This window comes from Schistocerca gregaria, chromosome 1 (assembly GCF_023897955.1).
Source record: "Schistocerca gregaria isolate iqSchGreg1 chromosome 1, iqSchGreg1.2, whole genome shotgun sequence".
In the NCBI taxonomy this organism is placed as follows: Eukaryota; Metazoa; Arthropoda; class Insecta; order Orthoptera; family Acrididae; genus Schistocerca; species Schistocerca gregaria.
In genome coordinates, this window is record NC_064920.1 from 291755000 (window position 1) to 291773569 (window position 18570).

At 37.9% G+C, this 18570-nt stretch overlaps 1 protein-coding gene across 1 annotated transcript in view; it reads right to left on the minus strand.

Annotated features, from left to right (window-relative positions):
* The window catches only part of LOC126341556 (abnormal spindle-like microcephaly-associated protein homolog), a 199413-nt gene that overhangs the window by 115701 nt on the left and 65142 nt on the right, over positions 1–18570 (minus strand). Inside the window, exons 5-6 of the mRNA XM_050001783.1 lie at positions 7553–7598; positions 7363–7421 (exon numbers count right to left, since the gene is read on the minus strand). Of these exons, the coding sequence (XP_049857740.1) occupies positions 7363–7421; positions 7553–7598 (105 nt within the window). The remainder of the gene's footprint in view (positions 1–7362; positions 7422–7552; positions 7599–18570) is intronic.

Here is an 18570-nt window from a genome sequence, read left to right on the forward strand (position 1 = left end):
TCAACTCCAGTTGTGTCACCCCAGCATCCCTCCATGCTCATATGGGCAGCAAAAAAAAGCTGTTTATTCGGTTGCATATCTGGAACCTGATTCTACAACTGCAGCTGGATACTGTGGCTTCTGGTTTGATTAATAGAGGCATGTTCGAGAATCTCAGTTCTCCATGGCCTCCAACATAGGTCCTTACTGCATACAATGGGGATCGCATTGCTGTCCAGGGCACCTGCTCTTTTCTGAAGCAATACCAATCTACTTCTAAGAGAGTTCCGGTCATGGTGCTCCATCCCATTACAGTCCCAACATTTTTGGCCTTAATACCTTTGAAATTCTTGGTCTTCAGATCTCAGATAATGTGGCCATGATTAACTCTTACAACAACATCATAGAGCTCTGTGACAAATTTCACCAGCTTTTTGATGACTCTCTGGGTAGGGCTAAAGGTTTTATTGATCATTCTACCTTGAAGGATATGGCCCAGCTGAGGTTCATCAAAGCTCAGGAAGTTTCTTACACTATTCGGGACATGATTGCAGCACAACTGCATCATATGTAGGACCTGGGGATTCTTATGCCCATTTCTGCTAGTCAATGGGCTTCCCCCCCCCCCCCCCCCCCCCCATAACTGTCAGGGAACCCATTGGCCGCCTTTGCCTGTGTGCTGATTTTAAAATCTGCTGTATGGAATAAGACATTGAATGCAAGATCATGAGCTGCAAGGATTTTTTTGAGAACTTGTCTGCTCCTCCTCATCACTTTTCCAACTGGTCCTGACTGGATGGCCCCTGGCAGTCAATTCATATCAATTTCGCTGGACCATTTTTAGGTTTGCTGTGGCTTTTCATAGTGGATGACTTTTCCAAATTTCCTTTTGTGGTCTCTCTGACTTCCACAATGCCAGCCAGCATGATCCGGGCCTTGGCGACTATTTTCTGCCAAGAAGGGTTATCTGCCACCCTTGTATTGGATAACAGACCCTTGTATTGGATAACAGTCCACAATTCACCTCCACTGAATTTGTATCATTTTGCAAGGCTTTGGATTCACTCACATCTGCTCAGTGCTTTTTTCACCACACTCCAGTGGGGATGCAGAAAGGTTCATGCTAACTTTCAAGTCCCCAAATGACAAAGCTGTGGCTGTTCCACTCCGAGGAAAATGCGCTGCTCCTGTTCCTTTCCTCCTACTGTATGATGCCTCAGGGAGATAAGTCCCCTGCTAAACTTCTCCATGGCAGACTCACCAGACAATTCTGCATCTCCTCCATCCTCCATGCTCCCCCCCCCCCCCTTTCAATGCCCCCCCCCCCAAATTTAGAACCAATGACAGGGTGAAATTTCTGGTTTTTCTTGGGGGTCATTCATGGGCACCTGGGATTGTGATCTGCTCTGCGAGTAGGGCTACATATGTTATTTATGATGCAAAGCGGCACCATCAGCACTAGCACCTAAATCAGCTGTGCCCTTCCACTGATTCCTACCCTTTTGCTAACTCCTTGGTTAAAGAGCAGGCAGAGACAGGAACCACACCTCCTGGTGGTTCCCCACAATGTATGTTATCCTGCCGTCCTGGTAATCCCAGCAGATCTTCAGTGTCATTGCCATCACCACCTTGGGGGGGGGGGGGCTGCACCATCTCTGTTGCAGGCTCCGCTCCTTCCACTGCTGCCACTGCCACCCCTGCTGCTGCAGCCCTCAGTGGTGCTTCTTCCAACGTCACCAACAGTGGTACTACTGCCAGTTCAGTCGCTGGCTCCGCTTTCACCTCCCCTGCGGGCATCTGGTGCATACCGGTCACAGGTCCTCCTCCAAGTTCTCTGGAGATCCACACAGTGGGGTGCAGGCCTGGGGAATAAATGCCTGGACTGCCAACAGCACCCTGCCTCCAGTCCAGACCTTTTCCCCATTACTGCTGTGTCCATGCACACTACACCACCACAGTGCATCAATCACAGCACCTTGGTGGACAGTGTTTTGTGACCAGGAATTAGATGGCATTCAGTTCACAGCTGATAGAAGTAGGCACCACAGCTGCTTAGCAGCGCATGCATGACCACTGCCAAGTCAATTCCACAGTAACCTCAGCAATGTCTGCCAGCATATATACAGAAAATAGAAACCTACTGACTACATGCCAATCACACCATGTCAAGTCACCATGGGCCCACTAGCAGCCTGCATACTCCTGCACCTGTGGACTAGTTAAAAGCGAATACCCCACCATGAACAGCAGTGCAAAGTCAGACTGCAGTTTCATTAAGTGTTTGGACTCATCATTTGAAACAACAGACATATACAGGCTTGGAGTGGCAGTGTTGTATGATTGTGACAGGGACTCACTGTATAAAACTGTCTGATTGTGTTTGTATTCAGGTCTTGTGTGGACTTCAATTCAGAGATTAAATTTGTTTTTACACCCATGATTCCATCTTTATTGTTCTGCAGTTCCCGGATACAACATTTTCAATATACATTCATTGCATTTATATAGGGCTGCTGTTCTTTTCTTTGCATGAATACCAGCAGCACGATACCACAAAGTCTCAAAGTCTCAAAAAGCTTGTGACGTAGCAAGGTGGGATATCTCCACCTGCTATGATTACATTCCTTAAATATTTTTTTCTTGTTTTCTGCCCATTCTATATTTAATGCATATACCGTATGTTTACAAAACAGATAAACTCATATACATACAGTACTTCCTTTAACTACATTACTCACAGTACAGTTTACATGAGTAGTATACTCACAACTTTTTTCCATAAGAACTGGATTAAGACAGAAAAATAAACTGACTTTTACTATTTACTCTCACCTTGATGAAACTCATAAAAGAGACGGGGAGGGGGGGAGGAGGGGGGGTAGGCCGTGCCCCCCTAGCTCTCAGAGAAAGGAAAAAATATAGTGTTGTCTGGAGTTTTTCTTCAGAATAAAAAGATTTGAAAGTTGCTATTTAAGCAGTGTTGGTAATGAAACTTTACTACTGTTACTTAAAATCATCTTTCATCTACCAAACTATTAAAAATACTTCATACTCCCCAGTTTGGCCCCCCTATAAGCTATTGTACGAGTGCTCTTGGATCTTGGGGAAATGTATGAAAGCATCTCCACAAGTAAAGGAGGACTGCTCATCAATAAACCAAAAACAGAACATACGCAAGTAGACAGAACTAAATATGTACAGGAGCACATCACCATTAACTGAGACAAGTTTAAGTCTGTTGACCAGTTCAAGTAACTGGTAAATTGGTACAGTTGTAGCAAGCAAATACCCATAGATGCAAACCAAAGAATCTCTGCCCGGCCTGAGACTCTGTATGCTCTAAGAGATACATTCAAGTCTAAAACTATATCACATTCTGCAAAAATGGAGATCTACAATGGTGTTGTATGCCCTCATTGTTCTCTGTGGTTCAAAAAGCTGGATGCTAACTAAAAGGAAGACACAAAAGCTTCTAACATTTGAAAGATAGGCAATGAGAACAATCTGCAGCCCAGTGAGAGACACAGGTACTTGGAGAGCTAGAAAGAATAATGAAATTTATGGGATCATGAACCAGATCAACATTTTACAATTTCGAAAGAGAAGATGGTTCCAAGAGACAGGTTATGTAATACATCACGTAACCCACATGCCGGAAATCCATCATCCCAATCAAAGCTTTCATTGCTCACATTACAATAATAACTCACTAAGGCAGACCAAGAAACACATAAAGAAAGATGCAGAAGCTCTGAATGTAGTCAATTGGAAGGAAACAACAACAGATAGAATGCAATGGAGACTGATCGTTGATGCAACACTTATGACTGCTGGATAGTGACAATAGTACTTTTTGTTCAAGTGAAAACATTTTATTTCAAAAAAATACTTGTAATATACTAAACCTGTAAACCAAATGCATGTCAAAATTGTATGCTTTAAGACTCAAACAGCTTATTTGAAAGCCCTCATTCTCCTCTTTCATGTAAACATTTTATTTTTTTGAAAACTTTATATTTCAAAACTTATTTACATTCAAAATTTTTATGTTCCTGAATATTCTAATCCACAAATGTAATTATTTCCAAAATCCAGAGTTACATTTTAGTAGCCTTGATTTTACTAAAATAATATTTTAGTTTGTTAGATATTCCAATCAGAAAATTTCACTTTCTGAAAAAAGTCTTGGCAAACTGCACATTAAAATTTTCCTCTCGCAAAGTAGTACCTATCATTTTCTCATTATACATTTTTCAGTTAAGTAAATCTATGTATTTTTGTTTTTTCTGTCTTTTACATTATTATCTTGAACTTAACAATCATGTATTTTATCATTTTGTAGTTTCTATGATATGCGCATCTATAAATAGGTGTTTATGCACGAAGCAGCAGTCAGTCCATGCCTGGCAACTGAAATGCAAACTTCTTTGTCAGTCAGTTAGGGCTCATCAGTTAAAATGTGAACATTGATGTCAGTCATTTTCATTCGTGAACACGTCGCTTCTGCTAAATGGTGTAGCTTATTGATCTGTACTAAAATATTGATGCCCCTACATTTTACAAAGCTGATTATTGAAACTGTACTTAGTGTCAATAAATATGAAGAGAATGAAAAATAAGAAAGTAAGTTCTGCAGTGTTGTGTACATTATTCAATACCTGTTCACTAATTCCAATAATTGCAGGAAGATGATTAAAAAAGAAATTCTATAAGACTAATGCTGAAAAGACCAGGTCCATAATTGTAGAGTATCTCTGGATCATGGCATTTTGTACATGGACATTATTCGAACAACATACTTACAGTGCTCAAATTTTCCCAGTTTGAGAATGTGCTGCGACAACAAAGAATTACAGCTTGTGAGCTTCCAATGTCACATAGTTGTCACCTACTTTACACTTAAATATATATACATACGCGTGATGCACATGCCCACAGGTGAAGTGGTCAAGATCTCACGTTTTAACAAGGTTTAGATTAGATTAGATTAGTTTTTCACTCCATAGATCCATGCTGAGAAGATCCTCGTGGATGTGGAACACGTCAATTTAAAAAAAATAAAAATAAAAAAAAAATTAAAAAAAAAATTTAAAGCCGATATAACAAAACTAATAGTATGAATATATCAATACACCATTTGTTTCCATTAAAAAATTCGTCAATGGAGTAGAAGGAGTTGGCCACTAGTAAGTCTTTCAGGCTCCTTTTAAACTGGTCTTTATTTGTAACTAATTTTTTTTATGTTTGCTGGCAAATTATTGAAGATGAGTGTTCCTGAGTAGTGGACCCCTTTTTAAACTAAAAAAAAGTGCTTTTAAGTCCTTGTGCAGATCATTTTTGTTCCTGGTATTGTATGTATGAACTGAGCAGTTTGTTGGAAAAAGAGATATATTATTTAGGACAAATTCATTAAGGAGTAAATATACTGAGAGACAGTAGTTAGCATACCCAAGTCCTTTAAGAGGTTTCTACAGAATGTCCGTGAATTTACTCCACAAATAATACGTATTACATGCTTTTGGGCTCTGAAAACTTTTGTTTGACTTGAAGAGTTACCCCAAAATATTATACTGTATGACATTATGGAATGAAAGTAGGCAAAGTATGCAAGCTTTTTCATTTTTATGTCACCTATGTCTGCTAACACTTGAATTGAAAATACAGATTTGTTAAGGCGTTTCTGCAGTTCTGTGGTGGGCTCCTCCCAACTGAATGCATATGCTGGGTGGAAACCTCTTACAGGTTCTGAATTGCATATAGTGAGTCTTTTTGAAGTTTAATGTCAGTGAGTTGGCTTTAAACCATTTATTAATATCCATGTAAATATAATTAGCAGATTTTTCTAGAACTACACTTGACATACTATTTATTGCAATACTTGTGTAATCTGCAAACAAAACAAACTCTGCTTCTGGCAGTGTAACTGATGAGAGATCATTAATGTACACAAGAAAAAGCAATGGCCCTAAGATGGATCCTTGTGAGACACCACATGTAATTTCTTCCCTTTCTGATGATGACTGATGACTTAATTCATTAGTCCCTTGCATTGACACCCTTTGATCCTGTTAGCGAGGTATGACTTGAACCGTTTTGCAGCACTGCCCATGACACCTGCAGCTGCATGCCAATTTACTCCACAAATAATATGTATTGCACGCTTTTGGGCTCTGAAAACTTTTGTTTGGCTTGAAGAGCCCGTGACACCATAAAATTCTAATTTATTTAAAAGGATGTTGTGGTTCACACAATTTAATGCCTTTGACACATCAGAGAACATACCTGCTGCTTGTAACTTGTTATTTAATGAATTAAGTACATTTTCACTGTAGGTGTAAATAGCCTTCTCGATATCAGAACCCTTCAGAAATCTAAACTGTGTTCTTGATAATATGTTATTTGTGGTCAGATGGTTGAGAAGCTGCCTGTACATTACTTTTTCTAATTTTTTTCTTCATTCTACTTCATTCATTATCATTTAGAAGAACACTATGGCCAGTACACATACTATCTGTCTCACATGCAGAATGAAATAAACAAAAAGGTGAAATAATTAATTTCAGATACCAATTAAACCAAAAAAAATGCTGCAGCAGTACATTAAGATTCTAGTGTGGAGATTCTAGATAAAATTCAAGAACTAAAATAAATTACTATTAGCTGATTGACATGGAGCACACAGAAACAGAGACTTAACTAGCTTTTGAACTACCCAAGCCAATGTACAATGGAAAATCGAGGATGGAATGTAACAATATTACGAAAAGGAAAGTAGCCACTCACCATATGTGGTGAGTGGTAACTTTTCTTTTCATAACACTGTTACAACCCAATGCACACAACACACACACACACACACACACACACACACACACACACGTTCAAATGGCTCTGAGCACTATGGGACTTAACTTCTGAGGTCGTCAGTCCCCTAGAACTTAGAACTACTTAAATCTAACTAACCTAAGGATATCACACACACCCATGCCCGAGGCAGGATTCGAACCTGCGACCATAGCGGTCGCGCGGTTCCAGATTGTAGTGCCTAGAACTGCTTGGCCACCCCGGCTGACACACACACACACACACACACACATATATATAAGCTCACTAAGAACCATACATGTGCACGTGGTTGCTGTTGAGTTCATTGAATGTCTGTGTAAATGTGACAAAAAGTACTTAAGACTAGAAAAAGAGTGGTATTTAACTATTCCTGTGTTCTATTACATATATCAATGCCTCCACATCAATCAACTGCAGAAAATACTCATTGCCTTTCCTCAGTTTTACTCACTGTTACTACCTTGGAGTTATCATTTTTATTTAGTAGTTTAGAAACTGAAAATAGTAAGGAGAATTTTGAGCAAATAAATGACATACCTGAATTACAGTAGCTGCTTTCTTTCTTGAGTCAACATGTGTATGATGTGCAGCAACATCTGAAAAAGGATATTCTGAATGTCAACACTCTTTGGCTTGCAAAGTAATAAGAAAGAGTTGAAGAAAGAGCTGGTTTACATTTTGTTGTGATATTGTATGAGGCTACATAAATTTCTTATCTGTAGCTTACCTATGGACTTCACACGTTGTCTTTCCTTGTACCCTCTGTATGCAGACTGAAAATGACAGAAAACAATTTTTGTAAGGAAACTTAATATATATGCTACACATGTCATAATATCTTAAGTTTACTACAGTGCCTATTAGTTAATGATGAGAATAATTACCAAGCATGTGTTTGACATGTACTGGAACCAGTCATTATTCGCTGTTACCATTAGTAAACAGCACAATATATACCAAGTATTTACAATGCGATCCATTGAGGATCAACTGACAACATTATTTCTTTTACATGCAAACGATTTATAGTTTGTAAGACACAAATAAAATGGTTGTGCATATTTATACAAAGAATGTTTTTAATCAGAAAGTTAATATGAATATTGCTAATTTCATTATTTTTAAAAAAAAGTAGTTAATTATCGGAAGAAAGTTAAGTGATGCATTGATAGTGGTATGTGTTATGTTGTTGCTGTGCATATTAGCTGAAAATATTGTAATTTGACTATTGAAGTAAAAAGAATGAAGAACTGAACCGAACACCTTCCACTTTTCAATTAACATAAATCATACAATAAAATGAACCAAACAACTTCTTTCACTTTGCAGAAATAATTCATACTCTGCAATTTACTGTGCCAAGATCTACAACAGGCTATAATGGAAATGACCACAAAAAATAATAATAAGTTAAATGTAATTAGACACCAATATTATGAAAAGGAAAGTTGCTACTCACCATATAGTGCAGATGATGAGTTGCAGCTAGGCACACCAAAATGACTGTCACAATACGCTGAGTGTGGCTTCAGCTGCCAGAGGCTGCAGTCATATGTGTGTGTGTGTGTGTGTGTGTGTGTGTGTGTGTGTGTGTGTGTGTGTGTGTGTGTGATCTACTTTCAACAAAAGCTTTGTTGGCTGAAAGCTTATCTTATGACAGTCTTTTCGTTGTGCCTATCTGTGACTCAGCATGTCCGCTATATGGTGAGTAGCAACTTTACTTTTCATAATATTGTTATATTCCATCCTGGATTTTCCATTGTTTGGTAGACACCAATATTCATGTTGTTGTTGTGGTCTTCAGTCCTGAGACTGGTTTGATGCAGCTCTCCATGCTACTCTATCCTGTGCAAGCTTCTTCATCTCCCAATACTTACTGCAACCTACATCCTTCTGAATCTGCTTAGTGTATTCATCTCTTGGTCTCCCTCTACGATTTTTACCCTCCACGCTGCCCTCCAATGCTAAATTTGTGATCCCTTGATGCCTCAAAACATGTCCTACCAACCGCTCCCTTCTTTTCGTCAACTTGTGCCACAAACTTCTCTTCTCCCCAATTCTATTCAATACCTCCTCATTAGTTATGTGATCTATCCATCTAATCTTCAGCATTCTTCTGTAGCACCACATTTCGAAAGCTTCTATTCTCTTCTTGTCCAAACTAGTTATTGTCCATGTTTCACTTCCATACAAGGCTACACTACATACAAATACTTTCAGAAGCGACTTCCTGACACTTAAATCTATACTCGATGTTAACAAATTTCTCTTCTTCAGAAATGATTTCCTTGCCATTGCCAGTCTACATTTTATATCCTCTCTACTTTGACCATCATCAGTTATTTTACTCCCTAAATAGCAAAACTCCTTTACTACTTTAAGTGGCTCATTTCCTAATCTAATACCCTCAGCATCATCTGACTTAATTCGACTACATTCCATTATCCTCATTTTGCTTTTGTTGTTGTTCATCTTATGTCCTCCTTTCAAGACACTGTCCATTCCGTTCAACTGCTCTTCCAAGTCCTTTGCTGTCTCTGACAGAATTACAATGTCATCGGCGAACCTCAAAGTTTTTATTTCTTCTCCATGAATTTTAATACCTACTCCGAAGTTTTCTTTTGTTTCCTTTACTGCTTGTTCAACATACAGATTGAATAACATCGGGGAGAGGCTACAACCCTGTCTCACTCCCTTCCCAAACACTGCTTCCCTTCCATGCCCCTCGACTCTTACAACTGCCATCTGGTTTCTGTAAAATTGTAAATAGCCTTATGCTCCCTGTATTTTACCCCTGCCACCTTCAGAATTTGAAAGAGAGTATTCCAGATAACATTGTCAAAAGCTTTCTCTAAGTCTACAAATGCTAGAAATGTAGCTTTGTCTTTTCTTAATCTTTCTTCTAAGACAAGTCTTCAGGTTAGTATTGCCTCACGTGTTCCAACATTTCTATGGAATCCAAACTGATCTTCCCCGAAGTCCGCTTCTACCAGTTTTTCCATTCGTCTGTAAAGAATTCGCGTTAGTATTTTGCAGCTGTGACTTACTAAACTGATAGTTCGGTAATTTTCACATCTGTCAACACCTGTATTCTTTGGGATTGGAATTATTATATTCTTCCTGAAGTCTGAGGGTATTTCGCCTGTCTCATACATCTTACTCACCAGATGGTAGAGTTTTGTCATGACTGGCTCTCCCAAGGCCGTCAGTAGTTCTAATGGAATGTTGTCTACTCCCGAGGCCTTGTTTCGACTCAGGTCTGTCAGTGCCCGGTCAAACTCTTCACGCACTATCTTATCTCCCATTTCATCTTCATCTACATCCTCTTCCCTTTCCATAATATTGTCCTCAAGTACATCGCCCATGTATAAACCCTCTATATACTCCTTCCACCTTTCCGCCTTCCCTTCTTTGCTTAGAACTGGGTTTCCATCTGAGCTCTTGATATTCATACAAGTGGTTCTCTTCTCTCCAAAGGTCTCTTTAATTTTCCTGTAGGCAGTATCTATCTTACCCCTAGTGAGATAAGCCTCTACATCCTTACATTTGTCCTCTAGCCATCCCTGCTTAGCCATTTTGCATTTCCTGTCGATCTCATTTTTGAGACGTTTGTATTCCTTTTTGCCTGCTTCGTTTACTGCGTTTTTATATTTTCTCCTTTCATCAATTAAATTCAATATTTCTTCATTTACCAAGGATTTCTACTAGCCCTCGTCTTTTTACGTATTTTATCCTCTGCTGCCTTCACTACTTCATCCCTCAAAGCTACCCATTCTTCTTCTACTGTATTTCTTAACCCCATTCCTTTCAATTGTTCCCTTATGCTCTCCCTGAAACACTCTACAACCTCTGGTTCTTTCAGTCTATCCAGGTCCCTTCTCCTTAATTTAGCACCTTTTTGTAGTTTCTTCAGTTTTAATCTACAGTTCATAACCAATAGATTGTGGTCAGAGTCCACATCTGCCCCTGGAAATGTCTTACAATTTAAAACTTGATTCCTAAATCTCTGTCTTACCATTATGTAATCTATCTGATACCTTTTAGTATCTCCAGGATTCTTCCATGTATACAACCTTCTTTTATGATTCTTGAACCAAGCATTAGCTATGATTAAGTTATGCTCTGTGCAAAATTCTACCAGACGGCTTCCTCTTCCATTTCTTCTCTCCAATCCATATTCACCTACTATGTTTCCTTCTCTCCCTTTTCCTACTGACGAATTCCAGTCACCCGTGACTATTAAATTTTCGTCTCCCTTCACTACCTGAATAATTTCTTTTATCTCATCATACATTTCATCAATTTCTTCATCATCTGCAGAGCTAGTTGGCATATAAACTTGTACTACTGTAGTAGGTGTGGGCTTCGTATCTATCTTGGCCACAATAATGCGTTCACTATGCTGTTTGTAGTAGCTTACCCTCATTCCAATTTTCCTATTCATTATTAAACCTACTCCTGCATTACCCCTATTTGATTTTGTGTTTATAACCCTGTACTCATCTGACCAGAAGTCTTGTTCCTCCTGCCACCGAACTTCACTAATTCCCACTATATCTAACTTTAACCTATCCATTTCCCTTTTTAAATTTTCTAACCTACCTGCCCGATTAAGGGATCTGACATTCCACACTCCGATCCGTAGAACGCCAGTTTTCTTTCTCCTGATAACGACGTCCTCTTGAGTAGTCCCCGCCCGGAGATCCGAATGGGGGACTATTTTACCTCTGGAATATTTTACCCAAGAGGACGCCATCATCATTTAACCACACAGTAAAGCTGCATGCCCTCGGGAAAAATTACGGCTGTAGTTTCCCCTTGTTTCAGCCGTTCGCAGTACCAGCACAGCAAGGCCATTTTGGTTAATGTTACAAGGCCAGATCAGTCAATCATCCAGACTGTTGCCCCTGCAACTAAAGAAAAGGCTGCTGCCCCTTTTCAGGAACCACACATTTGTCTGGCCTCTCAACAGATACCCCTCCGTTGTGGTTGCACCTACGGTATGGCCATCTGTATCGCTGAGGTACGCAAGCCTCCCCACCAACGGCAAGGTCCATGGTTCATGGTGGGGACCAATATTCATATTTAAATCAATATAGGAATTCTAATCATGATCTCTCAATGCAATGTTGAATCTAAGTTATTAAACTTTTTACCAGGGTCTAACATTTTATATGCATCAACACCATTTACTATATTAACACAAAGTTCCCATGAATTGTTTTTGAACCATTCAAAAATTTATTTCTGATGCTTTTCCCACCAGTCAGCTTCCAAATGTTTACAAAATTTGGATAATCTTACCCACAAAATATTGTTTTTGCAAAATTTAGATGTTTACCAGTTTTCTGCAGTAACCAGTAATGTTGAACACATATTTACTAATGATAATTCAAGTATCTCCTTTTCACTTTCCTCAACTACAAAGACTATACTTCAAAACAAGAAAACAGTTTACCTCTTCCTCAGCATCAACTACTTCACTCACATCATGAGCTTCTAATATGCTACATGAATTAGTTACATTCTCCTGTATGCTACTCATGTCAGAATTGCTTTAGAATGACCTAACTTTTCTCATACACAAAGGTATCTTTAAAGATATTAATATCATGTCTAAATTATTCACTTCTGCTGGTTCATCTGTTTCTTCATCTCACTTAAATGTTTTGGCTAATTCTCCCACATCTGATATGTCTTCATCCTCCTGTTTCTTTGATTTTAATTTTTGTTATCATGTTTTAATTCTTTTCTTGTTCATATGCAAAATGATGAAAAAGTATTAAGCACTGCACTGTTTAAAACACTGTTTATCTTCATGTACTCAAGTGCATTTGTTGTTGTTGCTTCCATATTGTGAGTCCTTCATTCCATTACTTCCACATTTTCCAGTCCCAGTCATTTTTAAATATTTTTATTGATTTTGTTCCTGGATTTCTGCATTCAATTCATTCATATCACATTAAAATCCTGGCTGATTCCACCATATCCTTACATAATCTTCCTTTGAACAAAAATAAAACTGAATATTAGAAATTTGTCCGCAAACCTCATTTTCACGCAGTGAAACTGTTTGTGTAAATGCTTTCTAAATTCTTAAAAAGCCATCCCTCTCAATATATACCAAGGTCTCACTGACGCCTTTGCAGATCGTAATTACCTTCCAAACCTTGTACAAAAGCAGATCTTCTATGCCTTATCTTTCCAGTCACCCAGCACCTCCCAAACTCCCACCATCCAGCCAGAGAGCAGCATTCGCCTCGTGACTCAATACCACCCAGGACTGGAGCAACTGAATTACATTGTCGGCCAAGTTTATGGCTACCTCTCGCCATGCCCTGAAATGAGAAATGTTGCACCCACTGTTCTTCACACACCTCTCACAGTGGTATTCCGCTGTCCACCGAACCTAAGCAATATCCTCGTCTGTCCCAACACAGCCCCTGCTGCCAACTCCTTGCCTCATGGCTCATATCCCTGTTACAGACCTAGATGCAAGACCTGTCCCACATATCCTAACACCACCACCTACTCCAATCTGGTCACAAACCTCACCTATCCCATTAAAAGCAGAGCCACCTGTGAAACCAGTCTTGCGATCTACAAGCTAAGCTTCGAACCCCTATGCTGCATTCTACATGGGCATGACAACTAACAAGCTGTCTGTTCGCATGCATGGGCACCAATAAACTGTGGGCAAGAAACAACTGGACCACCCTGTTACTCAGCATTTCACCCAATACCATGTTCTTCATTTCAGTGACTGCTTCACAGCCTGTGCCATCTGGATCCTTCCCACCAACACTCGCTTCTCTGAATTGCACAGGCTGGAACTCTCCCTGTGATATATCCTATGTTCCCATAACCCCCCTTTGTAAGTCATTCTCCTTCCCTACCAAGCCCCTTCCCTGTTTCCATTCCAGCACTACACAGTCCTCATTCCACCAATGCACTTAGTCTTTTCACTTCTTTCCTTTTCACTGGCCCCCTCCCTCTCCCCCGCCCTCTGTCTAACCTCCTGACTGCACCTATCTGCCTTACTCTCCACCTCATCCCTGCGCACTTGCAGCAGCACTTCATTGTCCCCACCTCTACCCTGCTGTGGTAGAAGGCAGCCATGCACAAAAACTAACAACCATCATATTGCGAGGGAAAGTGAGGCCATCTAGTGATAAATAGCATAGTAGGTGACTGAAAAGACAGAATGTTAACACATGATAAGTACATAACATATAACTGAAAAGAAGATGATTAAATGGAAATTGTCAGGATATAAAAATAAGGTGAAAATTATGTACTTGGGCATAAATCATGAGAGTTCCAGGCCATCTGTTAAAAATTATATAAATGATAAAATTTTAAAAATATGCAAACTATCAGTGTGTTAATCTTGGCAAGTTGGATAAAAATAAAAGAAACATAATGATATCAAGTATCTACAAAGTAAAAATTGTATCAGTTAGGTGACTAAAACTAAAGGGATACAAACAAAGACATAATGAAGCTCAGTTACAGATATCCATCTGTCTAAATCCTGTGCAGTTACAGACATCAATCTATCCAAATCTTATGCAATAAAGTGCTGTGTGGGGCAACTAGGATGTTCTACAAGTTTCTCAACTTACAAAAAATGATTCTTTCAACATCAGCTATCATTACTTTTAATAATATTTGTGTTAAGTACAGTGTCATTCTCAATTTTATCAAACAATTGTTCAACCAACATAAGTTCACCACATTATGTACATCAGCTGATAAAAACAGCAATTACGAAAGAAATGAAATTTTTATACTCTAAGACAGACTTTTTAAATAAGGATGCTTACATTGCCCATTTGAGACAGGGAAAAGAACTTAATTCTTTTAATTTTGACTGAGCACCCTTGAATATTCCACATATAACTGATCTTTTAAAAAATAGTATTACCTTTTCCCATGAGAAGATGCTTGAGATGTTATGGGTGAGGTTTGACGAATCCATAGAAATTCTGAAATGCAGCTTCTGGCTCTATAAAAGGTTGCAAACCATAGTAGTATTGATTTTAATTATGATGAAATGGGCTTATTAAAGACAAACCCATCCTCTTACACCAGTACAGTATTTGACCATAAGGCAGTTACCTTGCTTGCAGTTTACATAACTGCCACTTTAGAGAAAGTTGCATGCAATGCCTCAACTAAAAACTGTATCACTCTTTAGCTTAATATAGCTATTACCCACGAAATTTAAAGAAAAAAGAAAACAGAAATTTTTAACCCCCTCCTCTAAAAAAATCCTCTTGTGCCTATGAACCTTAGGACAGCCGCCTTATGTGGCATGCATAAGATCTGTAAGTGTTGTTCCCCTCTGAGACTGATAGTTAATGCAATCGATTCCATGATTACCTTTTAGCTAAAGAGTTAAACAGTTTCCTAAGCAGCCAATATTATTTTTCCACTTCTTATACTGTGAAAAGTAGAATGAATTCATCAAACTTTTAAATCAGTCTACTATCTTCCATGACACTTACTTAGCTGGCTTTTATGTCACCAATACACATACAAACATCCTGACAAAGACAGGGATCACCATTATAAAATCCAATTAAAGCTACATGTTAACTTAGAGCTACAGGTAACTGATGTATTTCTGACTCTCTTAATGATGGTTCTAGACCACAATTACTTTAAATTTAATAATGTCATCTAGAAACAGAAATAAGGGCTGGTCGTGGGATCCCCATTAGCTAGCACTATTGACAATATTTTCATCAGCATACTGAATACCAATTCTTTCAATCTTTTCCCCATTATCTCTACAATGTTGTTTGCTATAAATATTACAGTGATGGCATTTTACTTCTCTAGATTAGTATTAAAGAAAAGTACAGCATTTCCACCAAGATCTGAACACAATGAGCCTAATATCCAATTTACTTTAGAGTGCTACAATGATTTTACATTATCATTTTCAGATTTAAAAATCATTTTGCAAAACTAGAGGATTACCTATCACATTTTTAGGAAAGAGACTATGACTGACAGTATAATTCACAGATCATTGAATCAATCAGAAATTTGAGGTGGCTGCATTACATGCAACGGTCCTACATGATACCCAAAAACTCCTAGGTGAACAGGAATATAAATATGAACTTGAAAGTATCGAGTATGTTGTAAGTTCTAGTAGTTGCCCAATCTGGGCTGTGAATACCCTTTTCCAGTAAATGCATCATAAAGGACTTCATAGTAAACATCATGGGATTACCTTGACACCCATCAATGTAGACATTGCATGTAATTCATACAGTAAAATTTCCTATTGAAGTACTATCAAACAATGGAAAAATCCAGGATGGCATGTAACAATATCTCCACTGTATGGTGAGTAGCATCTATACTTTTCATACTATTTTAGATAAGGTTGGCCAATGGCTTAAAAAATCTGGTGTCACAGAAGCATTTTTTATACCAAACAGAACTGGTTTTCAATATTTGCACTACGAAGCTAAGATCCACAACTGCTGTAATTCATAAGGCTTTTATCAAATTAAGTGTAATGATCACCAATGCCTTTACGTTGGTAGAAGTGGCACACTTTTAACATCTGATTCAAGGAACATCATCAGAACCTTAATACTACTAAGTTCTCTTTATCTAGTAATCTCAAAATTAAAGGACACTCTATTGGTGATATAAATACCATTGAGTATTCTTCAGTGTTACCATAACTTTTTGAAAAGCATCACACCAAGCTGATATGACATGGACATACAAAAACTGCCACAGTATCTGCAAAAATGCATCAACAGAAATCATGATTATGTCAAAAAATAGTTAAATGTTCATTCTGTAAACTGACGTAAACCATTGTAGAAATAAACAGGTCTATGTACTTATAAAAAAGTAGGAGATCCTGCTTTTGAGATTACCCTCATACATTATACTGAAGTATTTAGGAGACAATGATGTGGAAGATTATAGTGTCAGGGTTAGGGAACCTTATTCTGATGATTGTCATGTTTGTCTGTATCATATAGTATGTGTTGCATCAGGGAATAAAATAAAACTTTGTAATGTCATTATTGTAGCTCTGATAGCTATAAGAAAAACAGATTGATTACATCTGATAGTTTTGAGATAGAACGTATCTTAGAAAAATGGAAGTGGAAGAAGCTGTACTGTTATGATGTTGCTCACTAATATTTTGTGCCACAAGTGTGTTTGTTGCAACAAATCTAGACTTCTTAAAAGAAAGTTGTATAAAGGCGGCATGGGGTGTCATTAAAACTGTAAAAGATATCCAGGATAGGAAACGGTATGGGGAATTTCAGTATCTAATGCAATATTAAAATTTTTGACTGTTTTCCATTATTATGAAAAGATCATAATTTTGGTGAAATTTAATGTTCTGAAAAACATTTTTATGGAATGATGAAAAGCTGTGATATCAAACCTTTATATAAATAGTCATGAAGATAAAAAAATTTATATTCTACTAATTTTTTGTGTTTAGTTAATAGCTATCTTATCAAGTTGACTTATGTCTTTTTGAAACAAGTAATGCTGTGCAGTGAGCTGGACTCAACAACGTTCATGTACTTATCTTTTTTAACTGTTGGAGTTGCTGACTCATTATTGATGGCTATATTTGTTATATTGTTTAATGTCTCTTTGAAAATGATATTATTTTGAGTTTTATGGCTTATAATTGTATGTATGGAGTAATTATATTTCTTATGTGAGGGACATAAGGTTTAGTTTATGGACACTACTTTCAAGTTGAATGGAATACTGGGAATAATGAAAGTGATATAAAAATTTTCTTAATCTTAATTCACAGTAAGAACACACTCCCACTGTATGCTTTGAATAACCAAATGGAGCTAACACACAGCAGTATTCTAAGTAATTTTGATTGTTTAAAAACTGGAATGTAATTCCTTGGATCCTATGATTTTTGTAATCCAACTTATACAATGAGCTATCCAGATAACAGTCACATCTTGCTTTTACTATGTAGTTTGGTTTCTAGATATAGTGCTCTACTATTAAGGCACTCCCCAACCTTCAGAGTTCAATATCACACCGCACCTACCACATGTTGTAGTCTTCCATGCTGTAGATAGCATTAGTTCTTCCTACTTGCTGAAAGGCTAATTCATTCAGGGACAAGGAAAGCATCAAGAGCTCAGCCATTTTTTAAACAATCTGGTTATTACGGTGCACAGTCTCCACTATTTGCAGTTACCTAACATGCTGTTCGTTTTAGTACTGGAGAAGTCCCTCCCTCCTTTCCAAGGAAATGTAGTACACTTCAAGCCAAACTGATGTTCACTGTTTGCTGTCTTCAATGCCTTATAATTGTAATGGCCAACACTGCAGATACCTTCAAAAATATTGGGCTTAATATTAGCAGATACCAGTACTTTTTACTTAAAGTAATTCATATACAAATTGGCCACAAGAGGCAACAGAGGGCTCCACATAGCAAAACCATCAATTTGTTATTAAAATTGTTTTTAAGTAAAAAGTATTTTAAGATGAGGGCATGATGATGAAATACAGTTACAATCTATTTATCTGAATGTTTCATAGCAAGAGTTCAAATGAAAAGGTATAAAATGTTGTAACAACCAAACTGGTTGAAATATGCGTACACCACTTTGGGATAGTGTAGTGAGACATTTAGGGACATGGATGTAGTGTCATCACCTCTCCCTAGAAAATTCAAATCTGTGCCCTTAGCAGGCAATGTCATGCTCA